Source organism: Pezoporus occidentalis, unplaced genomic scaffold (genome assembly GCF_034315485.1).
Source record: "Pezoporus occidentalis ecotype Australia unplaced genomic scaffold, CSIRO_AGI_Poc_V1 ctg120, whole genome shotgun sequence".
Classification (NCBI taxonomy): Eukaryota; Metazoa; Chordata; class Aves; order Psittaciformes; family Psittacidae; genus Pezoporus; species Pezoporus occidentalis.
This window is the reverse complement of record NW_026912995.1, coordinates 1,258,869-1,276,178: the sequence shown is the minus strand read 5'-3', so window position 1 is coordinate 1,276,178 and position 17,310 is coordinate 1,258,869. Positions and strand designations below refer to the sequence as shown.

The 17,310-nt window shown below is 38.8% G+C and overlaps 1 protein-coding gene across 1 annotated transcript in view; it reads right to left on the bottom strand.

Moving 5' to 3' along the window:
* Positions 1–4,084: 4,084 nt before the first annotated feature.
* Positions 4,085–17,310, bottom strand: part of LOC134157816 (ubiquitin-conjugating enzyme E2 E2) — a 210,078-nt gene continuing 196,852 nt past the window's right edge. Inside the window, exon 6 of the mRNA XM_062607171.1 lies at positions 4,085–4,868. Within this exon, the coding sequence (XP_062463155.1) occupies positions 4,771–4,868 (98 nt within the window). The 3' untranslated portion in view covers positions 4,085–4,770. The remainder of the gene's footprint in view (positions 4,869–17,310) is intronic.

Sequence of the window (17,310 nt, the reverse complement as noted above, 5' to 3'; positions counted from 1 at the left end):
AGTTGCTGCACTGTCTGAATCATCACTTGCATCTTTGCACTCCAGCAGAGCGGCCTCTGCTTTTCCTGCTGCATTAGGCACTGCCTCTGGCAAGAGGGAGCAGAGAGGGGCCTGGAGGCACATTCTGGGCAGGTACTTGGGGAACAAAGAGATTACTATGCTCAGGCAACTTCAGGAAGAGCTATTTGAATTGGGAGCAGGGTCTTGGGTGGCCTCTCAGGTTCGAGTAATGAATCAGTCAAGCAGCCAGAGAGAAGGGAAGGGTGAATAAGGAATAAATCAGAAGGATTAATGCCAAAGATAAGACAGCCATCGAGAGGGAGAATGCTTAAAGGCATGCTGAAAGAGCGGCTCAGAGCATGCACTGCACCCAGAGTGTGCATTGGGTTGAAAGGACGGTGAAGAGAGCCCCAGTTTTGGGGTTTATGTGGTCCAATACCCTTGGTGTTTTATTCTTACATGGTCTCATTGCACAGGACAGCAGGGCAGAAGGGCTGTGAGCTGCCATCCAATGTTTGGGCACCTGTAGCTCTGAAGATGAAAACCTGAAGAAGGATCTTTCAAGAGGAATTCTTGCCTTTTTCATGGCACAGCAGCTGGTTTTAATGAATTTTAACTGTTTGCCTGCAGTTGCCCACAATGTGTGTGATCAAAAGGGTTATGACCCTGCTCATTCCTGGAGCAATCTGGAAATGCTGTCTCAGACAACACAGGATGCTTTTGGGTACCTTAATTTAAACTATGTTGTTCTGTAGTTTTCTGGAGAGGGAAATCAGCTGGTCAGTCGGACAAGGGGATATGAAGGTCACATGGGTAAATGCAGTTTGGAGAGTTCCCTGATTTCTGCTTCATGTGAATTAAACTCAAAGGGTATGGGACAGTGACATGTAGCTGGGGTTACTGGAAATTAATTATTGTTTACTTGATATTGCAATTGAATTCAGAAAAGCTGTAAGAAGTCTTTAAAGAACTAAACCCAGTTTTAGCATTTGTGTTAAAACAAGGAGGCACAAAAGTACAAAATGTAATCAGTTCTAAGTAATGTTAAGTTTGATGGCTTTGTAATGGAAAATAACTGCGGTGCTTGGAGGTAGCTGACATAGTTTCAGGCCCTCAGGGCCTCAGTACAGAAGGTGTGAGAAAAGCAGAATAGAAGGACAGGACCTGGGATTGGGGAGTATCTGGGACTAGCAGATGTCCAGGGTGGCACAGATAAACTAACTGATAAGTAAAAGGACAGGATGATTGCTATGCTTGAGGTGTTAATAAACCCATTAAGCTGGTGTAAGCATCTACTAGGGAGTATCCCGGCCTAGCAGATGCCCAAGATGAGAGCAGTTGAACTAACAGATAAGTAGAAGGCCAGGATGATTGCTATGTCTGTAATGTTCATTCAGCTTGTTGGGAAAAGTAAACGATCCTTAAAGACCACCACATTTTGTAAGCATGCTGAAACTTTTTGGAAAACGATGTAATATGCTCAGTGACCATCTAAGGATGACCTGTACAGCAATTCGGGGACACACGTTAGGAGGAGCTATCCCCCGTGCCTCCCGGCGCCGCAATAAAGAATACCTGCTTGTCAACTTGAAACTCTGCTGGCAAGTTTGTTCCTGGAGTTTTCTCCGAATCAGTGTGTCCCTGAGAAAATACTGAGATTTTCTGAAGCGATGGCCTTTATCTGCTGTTTTAGGACAACTGCATGATACTGAATGCTATACTACGTGCGAGTCATTTGAATTATCCTCACATCCAGTTGCAGGAAGGCAGCATGTGGACTTCACTATCTAGAAGAAGTTAGAGAGATGATTTATCATAAAAACTGAAGCAGGAATCAGCTAAATTTGCAAAGGAGGTGGAGAGCAAAGGTGAGATAGAATAATGAGCAATATTTTCTAGATGTAGGAAAAAGGAGAAAAAGAGACTATGCCAATACATTATTGTTCAGTGGGCCTGTGCAGGCAGACTGGATTCTGCTGGGAATGGCTTATTTCTCCTCAGCGGCAACAGCAGGTTTCAAATATTGCTTCATATTCCCCAGGTTGAGCAGATGAAGAAAAAGAATTACTTGGGAGGCAAATAGAGCAGATTTGCAAATAGAGGAGAGTGTTTTATGGCCAGACTTGCAAACATTTGGCTCCTGCAGATGCCAGAAGACTCTGCATCTGCTTTAATCAAGGTGGGTTTCTGATTATTTCTTTGAGATCCCTGTGGTTCTTAAGGCAGTAGTTTTATATTATCTAGGACAAAGCGACTGTTCAGCTTCACACAGAGGGCAACTTACCTGCAAATTCAAACTGTGCAGCTTTTCATCAGTAAAGAAAGGCAAGTGAGAGCTGATGAACTGAAAACAGACATTTATTAAGAATTTTGTGATTCCTACTCCAGATATCTCAGCTGTCTTTCAGTTACATCTTCATTAGAGATACCATAAGCTCTTCTGTTTATAATGTCTTCTTTGTATTTGGGAGAGGGTGAAAAAGATGACAGTAGGAATTAAAGACTTATTTTTCAAGCAGGTTTAAAATGTACCTGGAAAATTACTGCATTATGCTCAGCTGAGTGTAAATAAAGGCTGCAGAGTGGCAGACACTTCAAGTACTTCATAAGAAATATGAAACTGCCCGTTAATTGCTGTCTCAGGGGATACAGGTCTTTTATGGCAGGAATCTCTTCAGCAGATTGGGTAAGAGGAGAAGTAATGCAGTTACTGTATCGGGCAAGATGTACTTGTTCTTTTTAATCCCTTTACCCTTTTGCTGTATTTTTACAGGAAGAGGCTTCCCTTCAGATGCGGAGGTACTTCGTGGCAACTTGTAGCGTGGAAACAGCTTTCAAAGGAAGCATGCATAACAGCTGTCCTGAGAAGGTGTTCTAGCTCAGAGAAGTCTGCTTTTGGGGTTTTGTTTTATTTTTGAACGGCAATTGTTCTTTCATGTCTGTATTTAGGATCTGTTGGCCTCAAAATATTGTATGGCAGGGATTGTAAACAGTTGGCTTTTGCAGACACCAGCAGACTGTCCATTTGCTTTGATCGGAAGAGGCTGATTATTTCTTTGAGATCCCTGTGGTCTGTGGGGCAGTAGTTATATACCACCTACAACAAAGTCAGCATTCAGCTTCTCTTCACACAGTAGATTCAAGTGCTATGTCCGTTATTAGCAAATGGCTAAGAGAAAACCAAACCATCCTGGAAATGTTGAGCAGCGCAGTGGTTGGTATAAAGGCTCTATGGTGTCACCTTGACTGCTTAATTTTCAGGACGGTTGGATTGGGTGGAATTGTAATGGGACTGGGTCTCCCATATGTTTATACTGTCCCCTTATCTTTAAGATAAGATCTTCTTTAAACATAAGAGGCAAGGAGAGAGGGGAGAGGGCAGGCAAGCACTATATATAGCATTTGTAATGTTTAATTATGAGAGACAGGGATTTTCCAATATGACTTGCAACACAAAGAACGAACATTATAGATATCAGCATCACACTATATATTTTCTAAATCACAACACCCACACATTTCCTTAGCCAAGTGTAAGTTTTCCTTCTACTGCTGCATATCTAAAATTAGCCTGAAGGTCAACTCTGAACAGAAATACCCTTACCATTGAACGTGCTGGGAATGATTAGTGCAATGGGCTCAATTTTGCCATCGAAACCCTCCATTTATTCTTTTAAATAACAGTTGGTTTTACAATTAAAGAGCTTGGAGAAAGGCAAAATGAGGGCTCCTGTATAAAATCATCATCAATATTCTGCTTTCCATGCAAGGCTATTTTTATAGCCAACTATTTTAAATGTAATGAGATGGATACAGTGAAAGATACAGTGAAACCATAGTATAAAAGATGCAGCAAGAGGCTTCTGAATAGCTAGGCTGAGCAGCAGCATGTGAAAGAAAGGCCTTAAAATCTGAGAGATGTTTGTATATGAAATACATACACAATGAAGAATTCCAAGTTCAGAGATGCGTTTTTGAGAAGAAATTAATAATTTAGGTCTAAAACTGCTTAACCTGCAGTTGTGTTTTGAGAGGACAATGCAGCCTATACTGCACAAATGCAAAAGCACCGTCTTGCAAGAAGTGCATTTATCAGCCACAGTGTTTTATTGAGTGTTTTAATAATACAAGTGTACATCAACTGATCCACAGTCAGAAGTGGCAGGTCCCTAAGAAATTTACAAGCACTTTTTTTTCTTTTTTTTTTAAGTAAATCAAAATACATATTAATTTGTTCAATGCAGTAGCCTTTTGCGTGGGAAACAGAAGGCTAGTGATAAACACAGTCTTAGTAATGCACAGTGATTCTTGATTTTAAGCTTTTATACAAAACTTGTTCCCAGTAGCATGCACCCACCATTAGACTTCAGTACAAAAAAATAACCCTAAACACTACATTTAAGTAGAAATGAGATATAATTCTGAATTCGTTTTCCCCAAAACCACATGAAAGAAAAAACCAAAAAACAACCAAAACCCACACATTAATACAAAGCTTTGTGACAAAGCTCTATACTATTACAGATCCAACATTCTTTGCACTGATAACGAAAATTCCCTGTCTACATTTGAGGGAAACAACTTTCAAGTTAACAGAACAAAAAAAAAAAACCAAACCAAACAAATAAAATAAAACAAAAAAAGAAAGTAAGGACAACCTTTTGTCACAAAATGGTTCAAAATTTAATAAAAAATAAAAATGAAGGGAAGGGCTATTGATGCACTTAGTGAATGTGCTTGCACAGGTCCAGCAAATCCTAGAGTAGGTTCCTATGTGGCATATCGCTTGGTCCACTGTCTGGCCATTCTGTCGTGTTCTGCTCTGTTAGTCATATACTGAGTGGCAATACTTCCAACCAGGGGGTCAGCTGAAAAGGAAACACAAACTGTGAAATACTTGTCAGCCTTGGAAGGATGAAAAAGGTATTCTTAGATCACATTGATTCATCTCTCTTAGGTTTAACTGTAAGAACAAGATGCCTGCATATACTAGTCCCATTCTGACAGCACACATGCATACAAGAGGAAAGGAAGAAGATGGAGAGGACTTGTCTGGCAATTAGTTATACATTTCTGGTAAACATAACTAAAACCATTTTACAAAATTCTGCCTCGGAAACAGATGGTCCAGCAATTCTATTTTGAGCTAAAAGTAGTTTTCAGGTGATGTCATTTATGATAATTAGACTCCCACAAATATCTGTACTATCACCTAAGAAGATGATAGGATTGAATTCTATTATCTGGTTCAATGTTTTTTATTTATTTCTTTATTTTTAAAAATACTTTGAGTTTTACAGCATAAATAAAGATAAGGAATTAGGGCAGTGAGTACTATTTTCAAAGCAACAAAAGTTAATTCCAGACTTTGGGAATTGGTATTTGATTTATGGAATCTTTCTGAACATTCGTATCGCCAGAAAGGCTGCATGGTTTAGTCTGGATCTACAAATTACTTTAGAAATAATTAATCAAAAGCAATCAGTCCTCTAAGAAAAACAAACCCAGACAAGGCTTTCCCAGAAGTGACTGTCTGTAATCAACATTTTTCAGACAGAATTTTTCTCTTTTCAATTTAAAGTAGGCAAAATGCATAGGGATTTTCCTTTTTTTGGGAACCCATACTCTTAATATTTCTTCTGAAACAGCGTATTTCCTGAGACTGTACCATGCAAGTTCAAAAGCACTGATACCTTGTTTGTCCCTGACTTATGACAGGTGAACATAGCTTCTTCTGAAAGCCAGTTAAAAATCAGCTTTGTAGTTGACTGAAGATGGTGCCATTGAACAATATGAATCTGGCTGCCCCAGTACAATCATAATCTGAGTGTGGCTTCTGCATTATTAACTACTGAAATTCCTGGGACTACGTGTCAGGCCTTCTACAAAGCAGAGTAAATCTGAGCTTTTTTGTTTGTTTGTTGATTATAAGAGTTTATGATTAGAGAAATATGCTGGCTTAGCCAAAAATCAGTTGATTGTCTTACTGCCAACTTTAGTGAATATCAGTGAATAATATCTAATAAAAAAAATCTTTTGCTTTGAACATATACCCTGCACTTTCAGGAAGAGCCCATGATCTGAATCTTAAGTTTGCACCTTCTAAATTAGCAAGTCAGGTTATCACTGTGACTGCAATGCACTAAGCACTGGTAGTCTCAGTCCTGCAAACACTTTCTGCCTATGCTTCCTTTTAATATCTTAATGTATTCAGAGGAGGTCACCAAGGCCTGGACTTTGCTAATTTCACATGCATGAGCATCAAAGACGCATATCTGATCTAAGATATATTTAAAAAGTTTTAGACTAGGAAGTATATCACATCACCTTTTAACTCCTCATCAACATTCTCATAGGTGAAGAACTATATAAGGGATTACCAGACGGATTTTGTTCTGTGCAAATAGGAGGCTAACAGTCTGTGGGTATTTATTTTATTTGAGAAGCACTGCAGGGTAAATGGGGAACTTGGGCAATGGGAGAGGACATTCCTCTTGGCAAAAACTTAGGGAGTAGCCACAGGGAAACCTTTTCATAATGTAAGGGTAGCTTGGGGATGATCCTGACAGCACTGTTGTGAATTCCCACACCCTCCTGGGACGTGACACCACTGTGTGAATAAGCACTTTCACAGACCCATGGTCATACAGAGATTAAGGGTTGAACTTGAAAGGAATCCTTGGAGCAAAATTTGATGAAGGTGCCAATTTTCATGCTGTTGGGGAATGTGGGGTTTGGCATCTGGCTGTGATGGGTTGCAAGGATGGCCTTATTATCTGGAAGGCAGCAATGTCTTGATAAGGTTTAGTGTGTATTTAAAGTGCTGCCACGAAGAACATTCTAAAACCTTATATGAGTCAGTGAAATGTGATATGCTGTAGTAAAGGTTCACCCAGTTCAAATCTGAAAGTCTTTTATGTGTGGGATGAATGTTTCTGTGAAAGCGTCTTTCACATTGAGAGCTGTAAATCAATTTCCTTGATATACTGAAAGGGTACTGAGGATCATCCCCATGATGATAGATGACAATGTTTTGTTTTCTAGTCTGGTTTTCCATCTATATCTCTGCTTGGGAGCAAGGAAGTATTTTAACAACATATATCTTTGGAAGGATTTGGAACGTACAGGCTCTTCCTCTCACCTCGTCCCAGCATGGGAGGGTTTCTACATATTTTTGGGGTGGCAGAATCAGTGAGAAGAGTTTTTGTAAGAATGTGTGGAAATCTGTTGAAGCCCAGTAAATATAGAGAACTAGGCTGTTTATTTATCCATATGTTCAAGCTTTTGTTTTTGCAGTGTTTTGTTTGGCAGTTGGGGAAAGAGTGGAGGTGGCAGCTTGTACAGAGGTCTACATAGTTTTTGTTGTAGGTGTTTAAATTCCCACCGAGAGAGTGACCTGTGAATTGGCTATCATCTTGGGTGCTTCCCTCGAGTCAGTGCCTCCCTCCATCAGTGTCTGCCTGTGTGAAGCAGGACTGCTGAATCAAAGAGAGGTCCTTGCCTGCTGGAGCATAAGCAGCATCAGCTGCATCCACAGCCAGCTAATGAGCGGATGCTACTAAAAGGTGCTCTGGGTAGCAACAGCGATAAGTTGTTCTTTGCTATTTGGTTATACATTTTATCGGTTATAACAGAATAAAAGAACAAACCCACAGTTTGGCAAAGCCACTTGCTCTTTTGAGAAACCAAACTGAGAGAATGAAAAAATAGCTACTGCCAGAGAGGCCCAGCTATTTTACATCCCTGTCAGAGGGTCTCAAGGTGTGTTGTCATTATACGTAGTTATTCACGATAACTTCAAAAACGACTCTTCAACAGGTGTCTGAAGACCTGGCTTATTTTAACAGACCCTGTGAAGACATAAAACCTTCAGGAGGCACAACTGCTTTGTTTGGGAAGTCAGCACAGCTGGTGAGGAGAGAAATGTAGCTTACAATATAAATCGAAGCACCTAAGTTAAAAGATTTAATTCCGCACTACCCTTGGTTATCATGTCTGAGTTCTACAAAATACCAAGTATGAGGAAGAAACTATGGTTCCCATTAACTTCCTAAACTAAGTAGCACATATCTGAACACCACCTGGTTCTCAGATGGGCTGCACTGTTTAAGGAGTATTGTGAAATCTCCACCAGAAGAGCCAAATACATATTTATAAAACAAGCACTGCGCTAACTATCTAATTAAGAGATAAAAAGGAATACTGGCTCTCAAAATTCATAATGGCACTTTTTCCATTTTCCATTTCTCATTACCACGAAACTGTTTCTTATTTTCTACTTGTATATATCTGTGGGTTTAGTCTTGATGTTAGAAATCTGTTTCATAACTAGGAAACCACTCTAGGTTTTTTCTTTTACTTATTTATTTTTTCAAAAGAAGCATGATTCATCAGTGAATCAGGGTTCATTGTGGATTGACTCCAAACAGGACTATGTCCAAATGACAACGAAAGCAAGCGATCGGAATATAAAGCTATGCCAGAAATGTGTTATTAGAACAACCTAGTGAAAGAAATGAAAATAAACCCACACTACATTAATACCAATAACAGCACAACTATGCAACTCCTAGCCCAAAGGAGTAATGTTCTTTGGAACCTCTTGGATCACCAGATGCATAGTGCTGGTTGGAGAGCTGGAGTGGCATCACCTGCCACAGCCTCTTCCATGCCATAGGGGCAGGCATGGGTACCCCAGCCCTCAGGGTGCCGGTGGATGGAGAACCAGGACGAGGCAGAGCAATTGCGCGTGGCATTCTTCTTTAGGGATGGTAGCAACAGGACAAGGGTAATGGGTTCAAACTTAAACAGGGGAAGTTCAGGTTAGATATAAGGAAGAAGTTCTTTACTGTGAGGGTGGTGAGGCACTGGAATGGGTTGCCCAGGGAAGCTATGAATGCTCCATCCCTGGCAGTGTTCAAGGCCAGTTGGACAGAGCCAGTGTGAGGTGTCCCTGACCATGGCAGGGGGAGTGGAACTAGATGATCTTAAGGTCCTTTCCAAACCAAACCATTCTGTGATTATACAGAGCAGAAACCCAGAAATAGCGTTGTGGGTGGTGCTGGCTGCAACAATCTTATGTGAGGAGCTCTTGGAGTCATGCTGTGATGCACAGTGTCACCTCACCAGACAAGCTGCTGCAACTCTGGACCTCAAAATCTTTAAGGTCTCATAATTCCTTCTAGCCCCTGACTCTCACTTCTAGAAATCTGCCCTAGGATGCTTCTATAAACTAGCTTGTTTAAAGCTTATTTTTTTATCCAATACTCTGATTAGTTCCATGTAAAATTGGAACACACACCAGGAGTTACAGCACCAAATTTCATGGTAAAGGAAAGCACAAGATTAATGAAAATATATTTAAAAAGCATGAAATCAAACAAGAATGGACGGAAGCTAAGGTTCAGTGATGTAGCTTTCATAGAAACGTCAATCAAGAGAAGTAAAGTATGAAGAAAGCTACTGGGTGATTATAGGAAGGCTGCAGCTGCTAAATCCCCCCTCACTTACCATATGTAATCCTCATGTTCTATTAGAATTCATTAAATTACCCTGTATTTAAATGTAGTTTTGAAAGCTGGGTGAACTGGAACTTTTTCCTAGTTTAAAAATATTGGATGGGCTGCTCTACAATGCCTTGTCATCTTCTTTTGCAGCCACTTAATATGACTGTATAAAGGAGAACATTCGTGTCTCATGTCTGTTGTAAGGCTAATCAAATTTACAGCCCAATTCTAGGGATTTAATGCTATTGGGGATTTGGATGAGCTGAGGTTTGGTCATTACAAAATTTCAGTTGTGTTTAGTGCTGGTTATACTGCTTTACCATTCAGAAGACAGACTGTAATTCTTCTTCAAAACTACTTTTCCCCCAAATAAATGAAAATATATTGCTATACTGTATTTTTCTTTGCTTGTATTTTTACAGCTATTCCTATGTCAGCAAATAACAATTTCAGAGCAGAATTCATCTCCTGGGCTTTTCAATGCTCTTTTAAACATACAGCAAACATACTCTAGTGAAATAAAAAAATGGAGATGGTGTGCTTAACAGCTTGATTTCAATGTGCCTTCTCCATCAGCCACATGATATGCAGTGAAATTCCAATTGGTAGTGCCAACATGGTTAGAGATGTAGATTTAGACTTAAAATGTACATTACGGGTGTTTGTATATATTATATATATATTTTATGAGCATTTCTAAAGTAGAATTATATTTCTATTGCAGTATTTTACAGTTTTAACAGAGAACAGCTGATGGAGCCAGTTATTAATCCATAACAAGTGGGTTCTCAGAAAGATTTCTGGAGCACCTTAAAAACTAAAACCCCGCGACCCTATGAAAATCTCAGAGTTTCTTCAGCCAAATATTTACAATATACTTTTTTGTTTTCTCTGGTCCAGGTTTAGATTCGGCTTTGTATCAGGGGGAATTGGAAGAGCAGGTCTCTAGATGAAGAAGAAGAATTAAACTGGAAGAATTTCCAAAGGTTAGATGTAACTTCAAAGGTCTTATTCCGTCTCCTGAGCTATAAAAGACCCCTTTCTCATAACTGTGAGAGGCATCCCACTGAGAGGCTCCATGGAACTATCTGTACTAAATCAGTCACCAAAAATTAAATCTGCTTCCTTTTTTTTTTTTTGGACAGGCTGTGTGAGACGTACAAGAGAACAAACAAGTGATTTTTTATTAGTTGGACTCCAGTTACACATATAGAAGAGATTTTGTCTTTTCAAATACTTACTGGTGGTTTTTTAGGGCTGACTGTTTCCAAATATTCTGCTGTATTTCTTTTTGAATTAAAAAATGGGGAGTGCTTAGGGTTTTTGAGAGATTTTTTTAGGAAAAGTCCAGGTGCTGTCTATGTCACCTACAGGATTGCTGCCTTGGGGTCATCCTTATGGAGCAGCTCAAGCAGAATTGGTTACCCCCAAATTAAACCTTCCCCAAATAGAAGTTCATATTTTCAGTAACTACATCTTGTTTGGTGATTTCAGTGCAAATAGCAGTGCAGGACAGAATTATTCCCATATTGGCTTGCAGTGAAAGCTAATTTTTCTGAAGGCAATTTTTGTGGATTTTAATATTGCACCAACCTTTAAGAAATTGGTCCCAAAAGGCAAACTAAAAAATTAAAGAAAAAAAAAAAAGATTGGGGAAAAAAAGTAGAAACTCACTAAATTTCACTAAACCACCAATTTTCTTAACTGTAGATGCTGATAACATGATGCACACTGAAAACATCCTTAACCTTCATTTAAAAACCTTTCCCAAAACTAATTATATTTTACTATGTTGTTTTCAGTGCCATCCAGGCTAGTGTTACAAGAAGTCCAGCCAGAGAAAACTGCAGAAGAAAGCAGTTTCAGACAAGTGATACCAAGTATGTCACAGAACAATTTAATCTCTGAGAGGAAGGGATTAAGAGAAGATGACTTGTTTGTGAGTACACTTTACATCAGGAACTTTCCATAGTTAACCACATGTCACCTAGTTTAAACTTAATGAACTCCTAGAAGACCATGTCAAGGATACTGTTAGTCTTGATGTGGAAAATGAGGTATTTGAAATGTATCATAGTATCCTTCAGTGATCTTGCAGCAGCAGTGTGGCTCTCTTTTGCTATCATTAGTAATATGCACAGACTAAGTAATAGTTTGGAGGCAGAGCCAGGTGAAGTGGCACACTGAACTACTCCACTAACCTTTCACTTTTGAAAAGAGTACTTGAAATCAGGGCACAAGTGAAAATGAGTGCAGCGCAGCACTAACTCCTGTTTGTGCAGCAATAAAACTAGCCTCGCAGCTGGAAGTCTCATCAACACACGTGTACGAACCGGAACAACAGAGTGATTCAAGTCAGAACAAAAGATGGTAGCAAGGCTATGAATTGCTTTACACACCCGACAAGCTGAAATACAATTTACTTATGACTTTCACAAAATCACAGTCCCAACTATCCGCACAGGATGTATTTAACCATCTACTAGGCTCTTTGAGAACTCTATGGAAGAATGATAACGTAATCAATAAACACTGTACAGAAAAAGGGGAACAAATAAAATTAATTGTTTTAGTAAAGAAAAAAGGTAATCATTGGAGGAAAAAGGAACAAATTCTAGAAAGGTCTAACATCTTCTAGGAAAAAAAGTTGGTGAAGCTAATATCAATTTTAGCAATTACAGTTTACAGCAGAAATCATATCATATGGAGTATAATGAAGTCTGCTTCTCATTTCAGGGACTATTTTTGCAGATTTGGCTGGTCACATCTCAACGCTCTAGAAATATTCTAATACATATAGGCTACATCAGTGTGCTAAAACCTCAAAATATGCCTGCTGAAATTGCCTTAGAGCCCATGTACCTCATTAGGCTGGCTACTATGGTTGACACTGCTTTGACAAAGTGGACAACCATATGACCTTCCATGTTGTTCCCACCAAATGAAAATAAGAAGAGAGGCAGTAAAGATATCCTTTGACACAGCATTCTTACATACGAGGTGATCCAATGTGTTCAAGCTAGAAGAGACAAAGGGTGACTTCGTTATGACACTTCTCAGTTTCAGATAAAAACCAGGGTTGTCTTTCCAGGTATAATACTTGAAATAAGCAAATACAAGGCAAATACAAAATAATTTGAGATACAATCATTGGAAACCAATCTGAATGTTTACCCTAATCACCTCTGCATCTAGAGAACTAGATGAAAACTGTGCTACATGCCTTAGTTTTACTGTGTAACTTTAAAGCCCAAGTTTGCCAAAAGTTTTTGTCCCTATATAGGAAAGCCGATCTAGTGGTCACTATGCTAAAGCAGGGTTTAACAGTTTGTACCAGTCTTTCTATGTTGTGTCTTTTTCTTGGAAAAAATCAGAGCAGGTGCAGGAGGGGAAAGGATGCGGGTGAGATCAAGCATGGAAGACCCTGAGGTTTTGTTCTGTTGTACAGCCAAGGTGTAGCCAGGACACACATCTGGGCAGGTAAGAAGGAAGTGGTCACATCATCCTGTTTGTAAGAGATGAAACTCTGGAGTGCTTCTTGGTCTTCATGGTCTGCAAGTAGTCACGATGACTCCCAGCAAGTTAAGTGTTCTTACAGTGGTGATTTAGTTTCCCCTCTGTAAAACTGGACTAATGCTTCTCCATCACCCAGGATATTCTGAGGATAAATATGCTAAAAATTGCAAAGTATCAAAGATGTGTATCATAAAGAGACTGATATCTGTGACTTGACTCTACATTTTGAGCTCTGTAGAATTGTCAGAAACACATTTGACTTCTGCTCATACAGTGATTGAAGTTACACAAATATTAAGGCATGTGTGACTTGATTCCAGTGTCCAAACTACTGTCTGGAGAAAAATGTCACCTATCTTCAAAAATAAAAGAGCTCTGCAAATCCAGTTTAAAAATTATCCATTTATTAAAATAGACATTTTGGATAGATGGAAGGAGAAATTAATTCCTTTCTCTAGACCTGCATTTGATTGCTGTCAGGCTACCTACCACAGATCTGCGTGAAAGATGAGACTGCCTAAGAAAAAGATGTTTCAGAAATAAGGAGTATTATTAACATGGCTTTTAAAGGAAAGCATTGGCAGTGATTCATCTCTGTATCTTGCCAAGGGAAATCATTCTTGTTTAAAGAGTAAGCTTTTTTTAAGTCTCCAGTTTTTAGCAGGAGTTCTATAAACTTCAATGGCTGGCTGGGAGTTAGCTGAGGCAATCATGGATCAACGAGGCACAGAGTACTGATCTTGAAGAGTTGTCTTTAATTAAGGAAGAACATGCATCTATTAGAAGTGCTAGCATGCTGGAACAATTAAAGTTCTGAAATAACACACTTCATTTTGATGCTTGGATGCGTCTCAAAATTAAAAGCACAGATGCATTAGCAATGTATCTGTTCGTAATCATGAACTCAATTGAGAAACACTCATGGTTATTAGAAAAAATAATAAAAAGGTGTTAGTAAGTAAGAACTTGACATAAAAGACATTACATGGCACATGGTTTGATAAAATTTGCAGAAAAAGTTACAGCAATATACATTTTCCTTGTGGAAGATGACCGAGTAGATAATAAGGAAAACACAGCACTTGGATCTCAAAATGCTGTTAAGCAACCAAAATGCTAAGGTCCATAATGTAACTGGCATGCATCCATAGGGTTTTAACTATATTTTCAGAAAAAAACACTGTGGATTCTTTTTTTGTCTCAATATTTACTAAAGGAGGGATATTTTACAGGAATTCCATTGTGTTTAGCATTTCTTTCATTTACAGAAAAAAGAACCAGCTTTCTTTTGAATTTGTCTCTTCTCACCTATAGATAGGCTACAATCATATGTAATAAGGTAGATTTCTGAGCAAGAAAACCAAGAGGTCCAGTAGGATCCACTTACCATGTGAATTCCCAGGAGACAGGGAAAGGAGGAAATTTTACTGCAGGGCCTGGTCATTGGTGACATTTATATACTGAGAGGAAAATGAATCCTAAAGGCATCTTCACTTTTAGGAGACGGAATTGAATGTGAGCAATACCAAGATTTTCAGCTTAAACACATCAGAATCATTTTAGATCAGATGCAAGAGTCATGCGAATCCTGCTCTTGAATCTATACCTTTGTTCTTTTATTGCAATTAATACTTGGAGTAACTAGAAAAGCCTATGTTATGAATGCTGCTAATTTTGGTTTAATCTGATATATTCCTTATCACTCTATCAAATTTTGGTATTGACACATTTAAATCCAAAACTATGATTAGGAATCCCATACAAAATGTCAAGAATACGAGAAGCTTTTATTTACAAAAGGTAAAGAATTTTATCCCTGCTAAAGGCCAATAGAACTCTTTCTTAGCCAGAGACTGAAATCCTTGGCAAGTTGAACATCCCTTGGAACAAGAATAGGAACTTAGCTGTGCCTTGCATTAATATACCTTTTACTGTTACCCAATAATAACACAAAAAAATAGGCAGGCCTCTCCATTTCCTCTACACTTCCATTTCTCCCAGGGAACACATTGAAGTAAGTTGCAGGCTGTATCTGGCTCATACGTGTCTAAGTTTGTATCTGCATCAAGATGCAGTGGAAGGAAAATGCCTGGAAACTAATTTGTTTGGAATTTGTGTTGGTATGGCCCAGATGGTCTCTTTGATGGGGCTTCGCGAGGCTTTTTGGAACTGGAGGCATGGGTCATTTGAGCCCAGTTGTGTGACTGCATGTTGGGACTGTGCTGCATGTTGCCATCTGCATCTGTTGTCCACACTTTTGGAGGAGGCATCCCAAAATGTTACTGCATTATAAACATCAGAAATAGGGTGCTATCTAGCAGAGGATGGGACAGAGACCTCTTGAGTCAGTCTAACAGTCTAACGTGTACACGTGAAAGGTTTCTGACAGTCCAGAGCGGTGAAGTATGATCCCTCAAGTGCTGCAGAATTTGCAGCAATAACTGCGCTACCAAAAGAGGCATCCAAGGAGGACGCTTGTACCAACAGCACAGAGTGGTTCAAGAAAGTCATCCTGCCCTGAAGATCAGTACAGGGCAGTTATGGCAATATTTCTGGAGGCTGGTTACTGAGGTGATATCATATGAAAGGAGCAAGGTGGTGTGAGCTCTGACAGTGACAGGAATCAGAAGGTGATTGGGAAAATGACCTCATTTAGTAACCAAATGGACTATCCACTTCTAAATTAATTTCAGAACATGAATATAATGAGGCTTAATTACAAACAGGTTCTAATAGGACTAGAAGGAAAACCAGGTTAAACAAAATAATTAGCATTCATCATGTAGGCAGGTTTAGGCCTTGGATTAGTTGCAATGGAGTTAGATGATAATGCCAAATAAAGATTGGATTTATGGTATTTACAGCAATAATTTTATATTTAGTAACAGGTAAAATAACTTTATTTGGAAATCCTATCTTTCCTGTGTGAGGGGTCACATTGGCTCCACTGTCATGCCTGACTAAATGATAATCACTTTGACAAAAGATTTCAGGCACTGGCATAAAAAGACCTAAGGCTGAGCCATAGGAAAAAACTACACAAGGTAGAGATGGAAAGACATGGAAGGTCATGAAGACATTCCTTCTGCTAGCATAATATTGTGTCTTACAGTGTTCTACTTGCATGCCACCTTACCTGATCAGTATTATAAAGACCCAAGCAACAAGGATTCCAGCCTTTGAGAATTTTCTGAAATCTTAAAGTTGCAAATGCTCTACTACACAGAAGGGCCTTTTTCTAAGCCTTGTGCAGATGGAAAAAGCTACAATTTACTAACCAGAGCTCTATTTCTTTATCCTGTACGAATGTGAAATCTTGCAGTACAGCCCATCCTTAAATTACAATTACAACATTTTGCTATTTAAGTAACTGTCTGCTACTCCAGTTAATGCACCTGAACTTAATTTGCTGTGAAAACAGAGATTCTGAAACACACACTACATATAATTTGTTTTATTTGTTGCCTTTGATAGATTTGCAAACCTGTAAAAAACAAACAACCATTCCTCCTCTCCTGCTGAATAATGTAGAAAATCACCCATGCAAAAAATAGAGACATGTCTCGCAGTAGTGTAAATCATCTCTGAAGGTAGAATCTGAATGACTCAGGAATATTAATATCTGAAATCTTACTCATGAAAGGGAGAGACTAAATGATTTAATAGGTAACATACTTATATCCAGGATTATAAATTCTGCTTTTCAGGACTGACTCTACATTCTTCTTGTGAATCTGTTAGAAAGCCAAATGTAGCAGGCTTCTTTTCAGGAGCTTAAAGAACGTGGAGCAGTGTGATTTCTACGGTGAAACAAGAATAATTGCATTTTAAGAACAGGAAGAAGCAGCCTTAAAAACAGTTGCACTAATGGGGGTCCTGGAGGTGGTCTGTAGGCAGTTAGTAGCATAGGGCAAGAAATATGAAAATCTGTCCTTGCCTTCATGTTAAAAAAAAGGTACACAGAAAAGAATCAAAACACCCAAACACCTCCTTAGTAAAATGGAAGAATCTGAGGTACAAAAATTCGGCAGGGGTGATGCCAGTTCATTCTAGCTGAGATTTGAGCTATTAGTACTAACTGGGAATAATGAATCTTAGATTAAATTACTATAAGATTAGAGAATGAAGCGTACAAATACAGGTAAAATGTGATGTCTAAATGTATTGTTTTTCTAGTTGCAATAATTTTTCCCTTAAATATATATAGCTCTATTAGTGAGAAAATATATCAGTATGACCAGTTAAGCTCACAGGTGCTGTATCTACTTTGTACAAAAGATTCATATCT